This window comes from Colossoma macropomum, unplaced genomic scaffold, assembly GCF_904425465.1.
Source record: "Colossoma macropomum unplaced genomic scaffold, Colossoma_macropomum, whole genome shotgun sequence".
NCBI classification, from domain to species: Eukaryota; Metazoa; Chordata; class Actinopteri; order Characiformes; family Serrasalmidae; genus Colossoma; species Colossoma macropomum.
Window position 1 is genome coordinate 13,585,744 of NW_023494785.1, and position 15,852 is coordinate 13,601,595.

Genomic DNA, 15,852 nt, shown 5'->3' on the forward strand with positions numbered 1-15,852 from the left:
AAAGATATTGAACATCTAGGATTGAGTACAGTCCAGCAAACCACAGTGGAAATTCAGTCACCACACTGCCTGGACCAAGACACAGCTGTTCTACAGAAGCTTTTGTTTAAGTAGTTTTAATTGTGAAGATGTTAGAGAAGTCCATAGCTGTGGTTGAAGATGGGGTAGATCGTCTCTAAGGCAGTCTGCAAAAAATACAGAAATGTGGCGGAACATCTTCTTTTTGGTCTGTGGTCACAAATAAAAATAGCTTTTCCTAAATACATGATAAACCTATGAGGTAGAAACTGTATGGTTTAAACGGAAGGTTGAGAGGCACTAGTCTCCTTGAACCCAGCCACGTATATATATCTGAAATTTCCTTTAGTCCATATGTTCCCTTATTTTATTATTTCTTCAATGTTTCATCTCTTGCAGAAAACTTTTAAATAAATTTTGAACACGAGGGTAAAAAGTGAGCATTCATCACAAAATGTAGGACAATTCTAGTGTTTTGGTCACATGAAACTGATTTTCCACAAAACAACAGACAATCCTAATTTAATTTAAGGTGAACAAAAATATGAACATGCAACACATTAATAGTAACTTTGTAATAAACATGTAACAAAGAAATGTAGTAAGAAACATGCAGTTAATAGACATTCAAGCGTTAACAAGCATCTTTAAAGGCAAAATATGGCACGCAATTAATCCGTCTGCCAATCAAGAGTCTTCTCTCTATAACAAACAGCTCTCAAAATACATAAACTGATAACAGCAGCTTCATATGAGGCGGAAACAGCTTCCTAGTAGAGGCAGCCTGTTTGTAAAGTGATGTAGGTTATTTCATCAAATGTCAACGCCCTTTTAAAAGAGTCCTTAATCAGATATATGATCATAAACGCACATATATCACAAAGGGTCAGGCATATAATTTCAATATATATATTGTGTACATATACGGAAGTATCAAATATTGAAGATATATGCATAACATGGGTCATACATATATGTCTGAAACACGGTTGAAGCTGTTACTACGTTATCAGTTGGCTTTGTAAATATTACGTTACAAACGATATTTTTATTTATTTCATGTTTTTATGTTTGTATTGCATAGCGTACAGTGTGCATGTTTTTAGAGTTCAGTTACGCAGCAATTACACATTTTCACTTCATAAGAACGTATTTTGGAGGAGCAAAGAAGATGCATAAAAACCTCACATTATATAACATGAAGTTGCATGTATGAGTAATATATGTTATCCATATATGTTTTATATATTGTTAAATATATGCGTCATGCATATTTCGCTGCTGTCGGAAGAAAACCTCGTATCTCCAAAATGATAACTTTACAGGAGAAGGATAAAACTGACTTTACTTTTAATATAAGTCAATGGAAGCAGACTTTTTTTCCAAGTCCTTTTAGGTCATTCCTTTTTGTCCATTCACCATGACACTTACAAACAGTGTAAAGGGTAACAGGCATTTTCAAATTATGACAAAAACTGAAAAACGTCAAAAATGGAGATATGAGGTTTTCTTCCGACAACAGCGATATGTTTGTATGTTCTGAAATATATGTCCATTATATTAAAATGACCCATTTCAAATAGGTTGACATATATGTCCATGTGTACAAATAAAAGTCGGAAATATATTCATATATTGCCATGTATCAGATTTCCATACGGGAATAAAGCCTATATTTTTATATTTTATCCTTCAGTGTTGGGTGGAGGGTCAGATTTAACTGACACCACACTGATGATCCAATAAAACGCACCAATGTCTGCACAGGCTGAGTGGCTTTCAGAATCAGCCAATGAGCGAGGCCGTAAGAAAGTACCCGGATGGATAGAAAACGTGGCATTTGCTGCCACCTAAAGGCACGATTAGAAACTGCATTGCGCTTTTTGAACAGTGTTTCTGTGGAAATAAATCTCAGTTGCTCAGTTTTCACCTTGACTCAGACAAAACCAAATAATATAAATTATATAATTCATACTATTACGACCAGAGAAAAAAACTATACTATAGTGTAATGAGCGTCTTCAAATGAACAGATTATTTTCACATGCACGTATGTGTGGGGTTGGTTTGATATCAGTTATTGAATGTGCATCATCAGCAGTGTTGTTTCTGAGCTGGTGCTGGTAATTATGTTGCTGCTTTTCCTGCCGTCACCTTAGTAACTACTACATTTATTCTACTGTTTCAGCAATAAACCACCAATCTACGACTCCAGCTGCTGTGACCTCGTATATCTGATCAGAGCTGCTGTGTGGACTTATGTGGGTTATTAATGACGCATCATCTCACTCTGCTGACAAAATGGAATTTGGTATTAAATATTACATTCGTTGGATCTACGGACAACCGCATTACAGTTAATAGACGAACGTATAGAATATGGCGAGAAATTTCAAAGTTTTAATCACCACTTCTTTCCGACCTGCTATTCATTTTCCCCATTATATTTGAAGTCTAACGGTTTCAGGACAGTTTACTACAATCACGTGATCTTGAATGTCATTCAATTGTTAGCGCCCATATTCCGTTACATATATATATAGAGAGAGAGAAAGAATAAACCACAGAGAAAAAAAAACAGGCAGAAACGACACTGAATTTTCTTTAATTCATTCTGTATCACAGTCGTTCGGCTTTCACTGCTGCCCTCTGGCTTTAAGAGATGAATTATTACATTCTAATCCATTTCTTATTAAAATTCCTTCCTAAAATTTCAGAAATGTCTCTTTCCAGCTGCATTAATCCCTTGTCGTGGGGAGAATCAGGTGTTAGCAGTATATCCAAGTCTTAGCGTTTACATAGCATTTTATTTTATTTATTGTTATTGGCTGGAATAATGACAGCAGCGGTCAACAATTACAGCAAATAAAATTTTAAAGAGACACAAAAGCTCGGAGCCATTTTTATAAGCCCCCAACCCCCTCCCTCTTCAGGCCAAGTAATAATTTGATTACAACAAACTGAGAGACAGTTACATTCACTGACATCTCAGACACTGACACCTACCAACTTCCTATACGGGGACTGAATAAACTGAGGGGTATTCAAATTTAAAATTTATTCAAGGGGCTTCATAATGTGGGATTCTCGGTTTTCTGGCGGTTGTGTAAATACAACACTGAAGCCAGCGTGCAGAAAAAAATGGTTCATGATTAAAATGTAACAACACAAAAAATTCTAAATATTGCATCACCACAGTTGCTTTTTATTTGTTTGTTTTGACAAGCATTGTCTTGGTGTAGGATGCTGGCCTCACACACTTTATTTGTGTAAAACTACTCGACACACTTCAATCAGTATAAATTCAAAGCGCCATTTTTCCAGATAACTGAATCGAGAGGCCTGTTCAAATGTAACTCGACGTGTGGTCAACGTTCATCGTTGCTTACTACTTGCTAATATGTTAATCTAAAAGAACAGTCTGCGTTTTATAGCTTTTAACACTATTGTTGTTGTTAACAATGCATATTAATTTCAATGGCAAATAGTTTAGCGTTGTATTCCATCAGATTTATTAAATGAATTTAGATGAGCTGTAGAGTTACTGTTTGAACATTATTGTTGTTTTAGTCGTCTGTTCCGCTGAATAGGCAAATCTTCGTAACTTAACGTCTTTTCCTGTAACTAAAATTAAAAAATGAAAACAGAAAGGAAAAATAAGTCAAACTGTGAATATACGTATCGAATTTCCATATTATTCTATTTTCCAAGATAATCAGACTGTCCGCATTAGTGGAGCGAGAGCAAGTGCAAGGCAAAGGTTGGATTTGGGTTCAGGGAGTGTCCGTGGCCCCAGCGCCACATCCCCCACCTCTTACTCTGCCCCTCCACACTCTGAGGGCCAAACAAGCCTTCAGTATTTCTCTTCTGATTAGTGATTAGTATCTTAAAAATATGCTTTTCTGTCCACCTTTCAATATAATGTCATATGTATTCCTACATGATAAGCTGTTCCAAACAAAGATGCAGACACACGAAAAAAGGTTTTGATTTTTTTAATGATTCAAATGTGTCGAGTGGCCGCAAATGAATGAAATTCGCTGCACCAACAACAAATAAGCTAAACGAAAGCAACTGTGTTGCTGTGATATATTTTATACATTATTATACATTTAAATGATCAAGCTTTTTTTCAGTGTGCTGACCATAAGAAAACTGAACTGAACACTTAATGTGTACATCTGTTAAAGAGCACTGCGGCGGGAAATATGGAGAAAAGGCACCGAGTCGAGCCGCTTAAAAAAGGGTTTCTTAAAGAGCGTGAAGAGATCATCGGCTAGTGTTACCTTCCGGCTAATAACAGACCAGATTTCAAAACCTGCTATCAACATTTTCTCTATTGTTTCTTAAACATAACATTCACGAAAAATCGGAAGCAATTAATCAATAAACCAGACGGATTTACGTTGTCTAAAATGTCTAAAAAGATGAAAAAGAAAAATACATCCATCTTTCTGGGGGATGTTATGGGCTATTTCTCGATGTTTATGCACGCGCTATAGGTTTAATCAGGCCACATGGTGTTTTTTTCGCATTAATGCTCGTCTATTATTTAAATAGTTTATTATTTAAAGACACGCTGTAAGAGTAAAAAAAGTTCTACATAGTACTGAGTCTTTGACTGGTAACAATAGTGGAACCCGTTTTGTTTCTGGACAGAACCATTCTTTCGTGGTGTTCTTTAAAGACCCATATGCAGCTGTTTTCCTGTTTATAGAGAAGAACCAATTGGGCATGTACAAAATCATTTACCCATTCAAATGATTACAGAACCTTTGTCTTCACTAAATAACATATGAAGGACATTTTTAAGGAGGAATTGTGAGATGCATTATGTAATTAGTAATCTAGTTAACACTAGTTTACTCTGCATGCTTGTTGAGGTAAGCTTTGTAAAGGTGAAGGAAAATTTCTTCTATTTTTTTCGTGCGACTTGACAAAGTGGTCCAGACTGTAAGCTGACAAATAGAAATTACCATTCAAAAACAATGTTAAACTGCCTGAATGCAAATGCACTGAGAAATAATAGAAGCAACAGAAAAGCGGCGTATTCTTCATTGTATAGACGTGTACTTCATCCGGGGCACATGATGTTTGTAGGCTCCGTCCAAGTGATCCTGAACCCTCCCCCGAACTTGAAGTAGTCTGTAGAGCATGAGCTACACCCACACCCCAACGGGCCTGGCTCTCTCACTACACAAATTCTATATAAAAAGGCCATTATACGCTTTACACATGACTAGAACATCATTCATTTACACATACAGTCATCACAGCATTGCAGAATGAGGGCTGCTATTGTTCTGCAGCATGTTTGACCTGTAAAGGTTTAAAAGATTGCTATAAGGTGCTGTGCATCTTACCGGTGCGCAAGATCTGGACTGCTCTCTTCGCTCTCTTCACTCTCCCGTTACCCGTGACTTCAGGACTTCAGGTCTAATTGAAGTTCACGAAGTGCGAGTAAGTGGCGTCTCATGATCAGCCGAGGTTCGTCTGTGGCGACAATAGCTGGAGCAACTGGAGCGAGCTACAAAGACGCCCATAAAACCCTAGCCTGCATCTCAGACTGCCTTTAGTGCTCCTTTAGCACTCATTGAGGCTTTAGACACAATAACAGTAAATGGATTTGGCTGTTGTCTCTAAGATGAGACAGTGGATGGTGTGGAAGACGGTGCGGCAAAATGAGACTCATAATAGGACAGTCCGATTATTCATCCAGCTAAAACCCACCGGTTTGGAGAATTTGTCACCTCCTTTTTCCGGGGGTCGTGTTTAAGCAGTCCACATCCCTCCCCGTAGGCCTGGACGTCTGCGCGAGCACCCTAACAGCCGTCCTACGGAGGCCAATGTAATTTTAACAGGGCCACAGTCCAAGTTAAAACTTTATGGCCCTAAACCGTGTTTAGACCACTCGGATTCTTCACTGCAGCTTGAGGCCAGCTATTTTGCAGTTGTTAGCCTCCCGCACCACCTGAAACTCGGTCTTGTTAAAGGTATAACAAAGGGCTGCTTCAAAATGTCGGTTGCTTTCTCAGGTGAAATTGACCGGCCCTCAATAAAGCATTACCTATATAGCTTATACAGATTTAACTAATGCAGCCCTAGTGCAGGTTTAAAGAGTGGAACGCGTGCACTGAAAAAAATGCTTCATTATTAAAATGTGGTTGCGGACGGATATAATATACCACATCAACACAATTTCTTTACCTTTTCTTGATTGGGCAGTAATTGTGTTGATGTAATACGTTTTATTCATTTGCAACCACATTTGAACCCAGTGTGTTTTTTTCAGTGTAGCTGTAAGATTATCCACTTACATCTGCTTGATTATGTAGTCTTACTTAGCTGCATGTTCCTGGTTATGTAATGTTTTTCATTTAGCCTTTCCTGCTATTAATAGATGTGCGTGGAGGCGCAGCAAGATTTGTTTTTTGTTGTTTTTGTTCTGTTTTGCACACTGCAATGGAAAACACAGTTGCTGTCTTTCAGTTGGCTTTTTTTCTTTTTGGCAACATTTGTGTTGGTGTGTCACATTTTGCTCACATGTACATTCAAAACAGTATTTTTGTTTTAAAGGAACTCCGTAGAGGTCCACGGAATACTTTGAAATACACGGTAAGCCTAAACCCTAAACCCTTACAAAAACCCTTCAATAGAAGGCAAACAAACAAAAAACCCTTCTATAAAAATAATAAAACAAAACAAACAAAAAAGTTACACCACAACTAGTGAACATGAACCCCATGTGCATTTTCCCCCACTTAGCTTTTAAAACTACACCCCGACTGCCCCCCACCCCATACACATTCATACTCTGTTACGTTCTATAATAAATTGAGCTGGATTCATTAATTCGTATAATTAAGTCATAAAAATCATATACGAGGTTGTAGAACGGATTTAATGACAGAGCTTCCCTTTGAGCAAGTCCTGCGCTGTACAAGTAGTTGCGCACTACCAGCCAGGCTATTTAAACAGTAAATGAATAAATAAACACACAAATAAATAAATAAACAAGTAATAAATAATACACAACGTGATATACGATGATGTGCATTTGAAGAGATGGAGCAATTCCTCAAGCCTTCACGGACTGACTGGATTAGGACGAATCAACACAAATGATAGGCGGGGAATTGCAAATGAGAGAGACTCGTCCAGAACAGAGCAGTCCAGCGTAAATCAATAAAATGTTTCTTACTGCGCTACACTCGAACACTCACACAGCGCTGGCACACTGTGGCCCACTCTCAGAAGTAGATGTCAATTTCTGCCCACAGTCACATGACTGGCGCTCTCTGGAATGGATGGAGATGGATCTCCACGTCACCTCACGTCTCAAAATTTCTGCTCGGCGATTCAGCTCTTGAAACCCACTAGGGCTCAGCTCGGCACAACGATGTGAAAGCAGGGACTGCCCTCGTGGAGCGGCCAGACAGATGATGGATTATGATGAGAGGGTGCCCGTTGGGTCCAATATGTACTTGCCTAGCTGTACTTATTATGTTTCGGGAACGGATTTCTCCACCCTTCCTCCCTTTCTTCCCCAGACCCCGTCTTCTTGTCCCATGCCCTATTCGTACCCCTCGTCCAATCTGCCCCAGGTCCAGTCCGTGAGGGAGGTGACGTTCAGGGACTATGCCATTGACCCGTCCGGCAAGTGGCACCATCACCACCACCACCATCGGAGCAACAGCGTGCCTCACTGCTACGCGGCGGAGGACGTGGTGCACAGAGACTGCTTGCCCAACATGGGGGACATGTTCTCTAAAAGCAGCTCGCTGGTGCACCACTCGGGCTCCAGCCACCCGCCCGGCATCTACGGCAGCGTGGGACGGAACGGCGTGCTGCCCCAAGCCTTCGACCAGTTTTTCGAAACTGCCTACGGGAACGCAGAGAGCCAAAGCGCCGAGCACGCGGCCAACGGCGCCGCGAGCAAGGCGCCTCCAACGCCAGCCTCGGGGTCCCATCCCGGCCGCGAAGCGGAGGAGACGGAGCGCCGCGAGGAGACCAGCAGCCCGGAGTCGTCATCCGGTAACAACGAAGAAAAATACAACACCAACGCCAGTACGTAAGAAAAGAGCCCGAGCCGGCCACGAGAGAGCGAGAGAGAGAGATTGTTTCCAATCTCGCGCGCCGCCGTTAAAGGTTTTATATGCTGTTTTATAAGCATATAAGGTTTATGGAGGGCCTGTAGATTTACCCCAACAAAACTTTGTTATAAACGCGAGATCACGTGTCTAAGGTTGAAATTGGCCGTGAATGATAGGGCATTTCCTCCCGAAAGACTTTGAAGTCTTCCTTTGCAGTTGGATTATGTAAAAATAGCAGCGGCTAACGGAGCTAATGCAGCTCGAAGCACGGCTGTAGTTAAGGTTCAGATTTGCTAGGTGGTGAGATCTTTTGCTTTGATCGTCTATCACATTTGCGATTCGTTTTGCAGGATTCTCACTACATTTAGCGCGCAGTTTCAGCTCTGATGGAATGACAAGTCTGTTGGAGCTGTAAGTTATTCAGACGGCTTTGCTAAAACTCTCCAGTCTGTTGCTTCACAAACAACACACGATGCAAGTTATGTCTTCAAATTTACTCAGTATACAAGTGCTAACCACAGATTTCTCTCCAGGTGCAGAGCGAACTGTAGCAAGTCTGTAAGTCTTTATTTAGCACTTTCCAAAACTTAGTTACACTTAAACAGGACTGGGCAATTCTTTTGATGAAAACTTTTTTTAAAAGTATACATTTTGTTACATCTACAAATACAAACAAGTGCAAAACGAAAGAAAAATACTAGGAAGTGGCAGTTATAAGTACATTTATCACCTTAAACTAAAGGATTGTTCATATTTGAGTTTACATGCTGTATAGACTCCACGATGCGTGATGCAAACGATTTCAACAGGCTTGACCTCCAAAACTAAGCAATAAATAAAGAGAAAAAAAGAATGAGATGGTAATTTCAATGTTTAAAATGTTAAAACAACGAATTGTAAACTTATGTAATTTGCTAATTTACAGTTTACGTGCAGTTTGCATATTTTACGAGGTTCGTTTATTGAATCTATAAATGTCTCATTGTGCCATTTTTTCAGCTGGACAGAAAACTCGCAAAAAGAGATGCCCCTACTCCAAGTACCAAATCAGGGAACTGGAAAGAGAATTTTTCTTCAGTGTTTACATCAACAAAGAGAAACGGCTGCAGCTCTCCAGGATGCTCAACCTCACCGACCGCCAAGTCAAGATCTGGTTTCAGAACAGGAGAATGAAAGAAAAGAAGTTAAACAGGGACCGCTTACAGTACTATTCTACGAACCCTTTGCTGTAGGGGCCCTAGACTCGTCCGTCCGTGAGAAGAACCCAGGCATGGTTAATTTCAAGTTCGCCGGTGCAAATCACATTCCCGGAGCGAGAGCGGATCTGAAGCCCCTTTCATCTCACAGATTTCTTCAACAAACCTCAGTTTCACCATGTATATTCTATTATTATTATTGTTGTTATTATTATAATTATTATTATTATTATTATTGCATCGTCAATCAATCTCAGATTAATGTTACAGGGTTTTTATTTTTTCTTTTGTTTTTTTTTGGTGTTGTGATCTTGTTTTTTGACCAAGGCGTGTACGTTATGCATATTTATAAATGTGGCAATATATCTGAAGGCCTGCTCTTTAAAACTGTGTTAAATCTTTGTGGAGAAGGGCAATAATTACATCACCAAAAAGTGTTATTTAGTCTCATTTATCTTCTTCTTTTTTGCCATTGTATCGGTTGCATTTGTTTAAATAATGCACGCACAATTAATGAGAAACCTATAAGCAATATTTGTTTGTTTTTTTTTCGAGAAGGGACTGGACTTTATCAGCGTTTGGGTAAGATTTTACTTGAATTTTCTGTGTGTTTTTTCTACGAAAGGCTTTCACAGAGAGGCCTAATGATGGGTGTTGTTCGGTGTTGGGGTTTGTTTCTGACTTAAAAGCAATAGCCAAGCGGACACCGCTTAAGACATTACCCGAATCCTCAGATCCTAACGGCCTATCTCTGAACTGCCATATCCCTTCTCATTTTTCCAAACATGTGACGCGTAATGCAGGAACATTTGGTGTGTGTGGCTCTGAAGGACGTTGACATCTCGTTGTATAAATCGACCTCTTAAAAAACCCTGTTTTTCTCTTTTTTTTTTCCTTCTCTCTCCCCTTATGTAGGATCAGATGTTTGATGGATATTTTTTATTGCCCGGCGAGAGTTTAAATTGATTCGGGGATCAGATAGCTGCCATCATTAATGCCTCGTATCCATTACGGAACTGCCCAAAACATGGCGATGGATGGCCCAGTGAATCAAATGGGCTCTTAAAAACACTTGCTCCAGTTTCCACCTCCCAGATAACTTAATGCAGGGTTGACAGCGCTTTCAAAGCTCTAATGTTCATCGTGAAATCTAAGAAATCTATGAAATCTAGGAAAAGATATTTATCTGCAACTGGTTTTCCACTGTAGCCTCAAAACAACGTTTTACAGTTTCACTGTATCCCGGTATCAAAGAGACGATCCGTGGCGAGAGGGGTCAGAACCCCACTAAAGGCTCTCAGGTCTAATAAATAAAGGCAACCACGAGTTTAATAAGGGCTGCTTTTTACTCCATCGCCCTGCGTTGCGCATCCTTTTGAGGCTCTGCGGAATTTCCGAGCTCATTGCGGCACACACACGCACCCCAACCCCCACCAGCTCTGCTGTAGCAGCCCGGCCATAAAACCCGACTTAGTCTGGAGCATTTGTACAATTGGAGTGCGGGTGCAATAAACTGTCTGAGAACCAAGGTTATTAACTGTGACTAAGAGCTTGAAAACGGCGACTGGAATCACTGAAAGCTTGTTGTTCTCTGACTTTTCCGGCATTTGTCTCAGCGCCGACTGCTCGGCTGGACGGCTTAGAAGTTCTGACAAGTGACGCTTCCTCCACACGGTGGCGCCCTTCAGATCAATGTCATTGCCGTGGATTTAAGAAAAAAAAACATACCGCCAAATGCAATCCGCGTTGCGTTCCGGAGAGGGACCGTGTCCTCGTGATACTAAAAGGCCTTTCAGGTAAATATCCAATCGTTGTTCAGCTATAAGATCTTCATCTGTTACGTCCATTCATGATCGCTTTGCCTACATAATGATGTTTCTCAGTCGGAGTCTTATCTGTTGAGTTGTGGCTCATTATGTTGTACAATGCGGCCTACAAATAATGTGGAACGTTTGCAATATAATGAGTTGTATTCTTACTTTAAAAAATCTGGTTAATTCTCTTTAGCTGAGAGGATAATCTCGCAAGCCCTGTAAGGATGCCAACAAGCATACACTGGATTCTTAGAAGCAAAATCTAAAACTTTTTTTTTCATTTGCGAGTTTACTAAAAAAAAAACAAAAAAACATTTTCCATTAATTCAAGACGGAACGCCACTGCGCTCTGAACACGCAAAAATAATCCGCGCCTGAGTCGAAGACGGGTAGAGAGAGAAATGAAGGAAAAGAGTGTTAGCTGTCAAGTGAAAAATCAAATCTTCTGGTGATTATCAGAGAATCCCTCATTGCGGCCGAATGGACGAGCTGGGGGCGAAAACAGACCCTTATTAAAATGTAATAATACATTAGCGCAGATTCTCACAGCTGATTTCTTTAACCAAATGATATTAGCCCTCTTTTTGAAATATAGATGCAACAGCATGCGGAATACACCCCCCGCCAGTTTTCCTATAGGAAATTATCGTAATACTTGCGAAAAAAAAGGTTTTTTATAACGGAGTTTATATAGGAGTACAATCTTCTGTTCAGCACTCGGAAATGAAACAAAGAGTATAGCATTAATATATTAAAATATTAATATATGAAATGATTATACACATACACTTAAAATAATGAATTGATTACAATGCACTGATGTGCATATATATATATATATATATATATATATATACATATATATATATATATATATAGATAGATAGATAGATAGAGATAGATAGATAGATAGAGAGAGAGAGAGAGAGAGAGAGAGAGAGAGAGATTTTTAAGCATTTCACTGCAGTGCATACTATTTACGTATTTTACTTTCACACCACAAAGTGATATTCAGAAGTTCTTTTATTCAGATTTTATTCAAATTTACAATAAACCTTCACATATGAATGCAACATCGAACACATGTTGATTTTCTCTAAATGATTTGATCGCCGAATGAACACTCACACAGATACAGACTATAAACGTCCATGTGGTTTTCTGTGAAGTAGAATTCGACACATATTTCACATATTTTGTATCATATATGGATTTTTAAATTATTTTATAGTACACCAGATGGCCGAAAATGTACTTATTTGCATTTATTATTTATTTGTACATCGGACTCCAAGCTGGCCTCACAATGTGAAAATTATTTATTTTCATATAAAAATGCTTTAACAGCATTCAAGCCAAAATAGTATGAATAATGTAAATGGTAAGCGTACAAAGTGCAGCCCCCCTCAGAAATGTGTTAGATGAATATGCTGCTATCATATGGAGGTAAATGCCCAACATGTTTATCAGATTACGTGCTTTACGAATAAAAAAATGTAGCTAAAATGTTTTCTGCAGTTGGAGGCCTTCCTTTATAGCCACAAGTTTGAAACCCTCTACACAAAGTGTAATTTGCTGTTCAATTACGGCCCGCAGTATCATTAGGGTTTACCATTTTAAAAACTAGCTGTCTTTATAGACATACTGCTCTTTATTTTTGTGTGGTTTAAAAGCTTTGGGGACTCCCCGCCTGACCTGACATAGCAGTGACAAGAAAAGTGATGAAAATCTCTTTGAGCTCTCAGTGTAATAAAGAAAAGTGATAATAAAATGAAAAACGGATGCAGTTTAAACTTATTTTGCCTTCTTTTAAACAATCTGGTAGCCAGAAATGGACATGGGCACACAGCGGTTACGTGCGAGCAATGGGAGGAGTCTCCGGCCTGGTTGTGTTTTAATTGGCTGTTAGCTCGCCCTGAGTTGTACGGTTATCAGTAATTATATTCAGCATGTTTTGCACAAGAAATGTCATCCAGAAAGGGCTATCTTCTTCGCCCGTCAAATTACACCACGAAGATGTCATGCTCCGATAGCCCATCTGGACATTCATTCCTGGTGGACTCGCTGATCAATGGTAGGGCCGAGAGTAGTGCTCACTACTACCAAAGCAGTGGGGTGTACTTGCCCCCCAGCTCCGAATATTCCTATGGACTGTCTAATTGTGGCTATTTTCCCGGACTCAAACGAAACGAGAGCCAAAACATGGTCCCTACGTCCAGCCCGTACGTGCAGGGCATGGAGTCCTGGCTGGAGACCTCAAGATCGTGTCGCGTCGAGCAGCCCGGCCACCAAATTGGCCCCAGGTCCTTCTCCCCGGCCATAAAAGAGGAGAACTCATACTGTTTGTACGAGTCGGAGAAAGCTCAAAAGGACACGGTAACGGAGGACATCTCGTACTCGAGGCTCACGCCGAACTCGTGCACGGCTGGTAACGACGGCAGTGTCCCCGTGCCCGGCTACTTCCGACTGTCTCAGGCGTACTCAGCTGCTAAAGGTTATCCCAGCGACGACCGGCCCGATTCGGTCCAGTTCGCTGTGGCCCGGCTGGACGCTGCGAACGCGGCCATCCCCGCGGAGGCGCGCGTAGTAGAGAGCCGAGAGCAGCCCGTCTGCACGCCGTGCGCCCCGGTAATAGAGAAGGAGAGCCGGAGGTCGCCGAGCGGCCCCGCTTCATCCCCAGAACCTCCGGAGAGCGGCGCGGACAGCCCGGAGAAAGCGAATAAAGGTTAGTGTCGTTACGACTATTTTAATTACCGGTTCTGTTTGCAGACGATTGCTGGATAAAACCGGACTTTCCTTTAGGCTAGGATAATCTATCTGGATGGAATTTCCACCGCTCCCTCTGTAGTGTTTTAGTGTTAGCTGCAGTTAGCCTGCTTGACTGTACAATCCCGGGGCGAGCTTACTCTTGCCGGTTTTATTATTATATGACGAGGGATAGCACGCCCAATCCAATTCTTCACTGCAATGTTTGAAGTCATCCTGTAAACCTTTACGGCCGGAGGCTAACCTGATCCTGCCATAAAGAGGAAAGGTGCGTGCTATCACGCTTTTGATCACGAACTAAGAATTTCCTGAACTGTCACACACTGCACTGCATTATTAAGGACTGTATTGACTCTCACTATTAGCTTTTGCTCATTTGAACTAGCGAGTGAAGCTGTGCTGTTGGGGAATGTGTTAGTATAGTAGCCTATAGGCTACAGAAATCATTTACATGCAATGCAAAACATAGCATTGGCTGAGAATCAGCAACAACGTATGATTATCACTTTTTTACAATCACTAGTTATGGTTCTGGAAAGCAAATACATCTTTTTACTCTACTGAAAAACTGAACTGAAATAAAGCCAGTTTACTGACTTATTCATGAATTACTCATTGTGTTTCTTTGTAAGAACTGTGGCTATTGAAACAGCCTTGTGCTTGGCAATGAAATCCCTAAGACGCATTCCTCTTTGAAACCGTGCTATTGTTACTTAATAGATAACAATGCTAAATGGTTAAATGTGGTTTGAACTACTGGACTCACGCTTCCTCCACTTTTTTTTTTACAGAAGAATCCAAAAGTGAGAACACGGCAAACTGGTTGACTGCAAAGAGTGGTCGGAAGAAGCGCTGTCCCTACACCAAACACCAGACCCTGGAGCTGGAGAAAGAGTTCCTCTTCAACATGTACCTGACTCGGGAGCGTCGTCTGGAGATCAGCCGCAGCGTTCACTTAACGGACAGACAAGTGAAAATCTGGTTTCAGAACCGCCGCATGAAGCTAAAGAAAATGACTCGGGAAAACCGCATTCGAGAGCTGTCGGCGAACTTCAGCTTTTCGTGAAGGCCTCTTGGAGATCTTTGGCGCCCTCCAACCACTTGAAGGGGTACCAAATGCAAACCGTGCATATTTCACTTGTGCAGGATACTATTGATAAGTTATTGTGTCGTTGGAGATTTTTATCCGTCAGTGAATCAACTTTTATTTCACCTTACATTTTTTTCTTCGTGGTAACAGGTCATTATTTATAAAATGCCGATTGGACTTTTGCCGTAGTCAACGTCAAGCGTAAAAAATGTTGACAATTGTAAATAAGCAGACGGTGGTATATATTAACTGTACATATTTGCAATATTTGCATGATGTAATATTAATTACATTTACAATCAGCAATTAAAAATGCGAAAGTGTTATGTCCCTGTTAAAAAACATTCGCTCAGGCTTTTTGTTTTGCTTTGGTGGTCGCGGTGGTGGTAAAAAAAGAGGGAATTCTTATAAAAGAAAAGAAAAGAATAGAAAACAAAAAAAACTAGATTTGTATTTGTAGCCAGTTTACAATTATAAGCACGAGACGGGTCCCTCTCATTTTATGCTTTTATAGCGTTGTAATATAAGTTAGACAGACAGTGCAGCAGATGGAGCGCTGGAATGAACTGTGAATGAATCATTAATTTAAGGATAAAACAGAATATATGCATTTAAACTGCGGACTGGATCATTTACAACTATAAACTGCGTGGATCATTTACAACTATATGTGCATATATATATATATATATATATATACACGCAGTTTAAAGACCACAAAGCCCCCCTGTCTTTTTTTTCGAGAAATAGACTTCTCGGTCCACACAGACAGTATGGGTGCAATATGCTGATTTTCAAATGATCTAATTTGCTTCCAAAGACCTGTTGCAAATTTTGCAAATCTTTAAAAAATAAACAGCTCTCACTATACAGAT

General features: G+C 40.3%; 2 protein-coding genes across 2 annotated transcripts; both read left to right on the plus strand.

Moving 5' to 3' along the window:
• Window positions 1-7,276: 7,276 nt before the first annotated feature.
• Window positions 7,277-9,364, plus strand: hoxa11b (homeobox A11b). Its single transcript, XM_036583052.1, has 2 exons — window positions 7,277-8,085; window positions 9,111-9,364. Exons 1-2 carry the CDS (start codon window positions 7,458-7,460, stop codon window positions 9,341-9,343), a joined length of 861 nt encoding a protein of 286 aa, XP_036438945.1. The 5' UTR covers window positions 7,277-7,457; the 3' UTR covers window positions 9,344-9,364.
• A 1,631-nt stretch (window positions 9,365-10,995) lies between these two features.
• hoxa10b (homeobox A10b) lies at window positions 10,996-15,828 on the plus strand. The gene is made up of 3 exons (XM_036583039.1): window positions 10,996-11,103; window positions 12,947-13,846; window positions 14,679-15,828. Exons 2-3 carry the CDS (start codon window positions 13,087-13,089, stop codon window positions 14,951-14,953), a joined length of 1,035 nt encoding a protein of 344 aa, XP_036438932.1. The 5' UTR covers window positions 10,996-11,103; window positions 12,947-13,086; the 3' UTR covers window positions 14,954-15,828.
• Window positions 15,829-15,852: the final 24 nt, after the last annotated feature.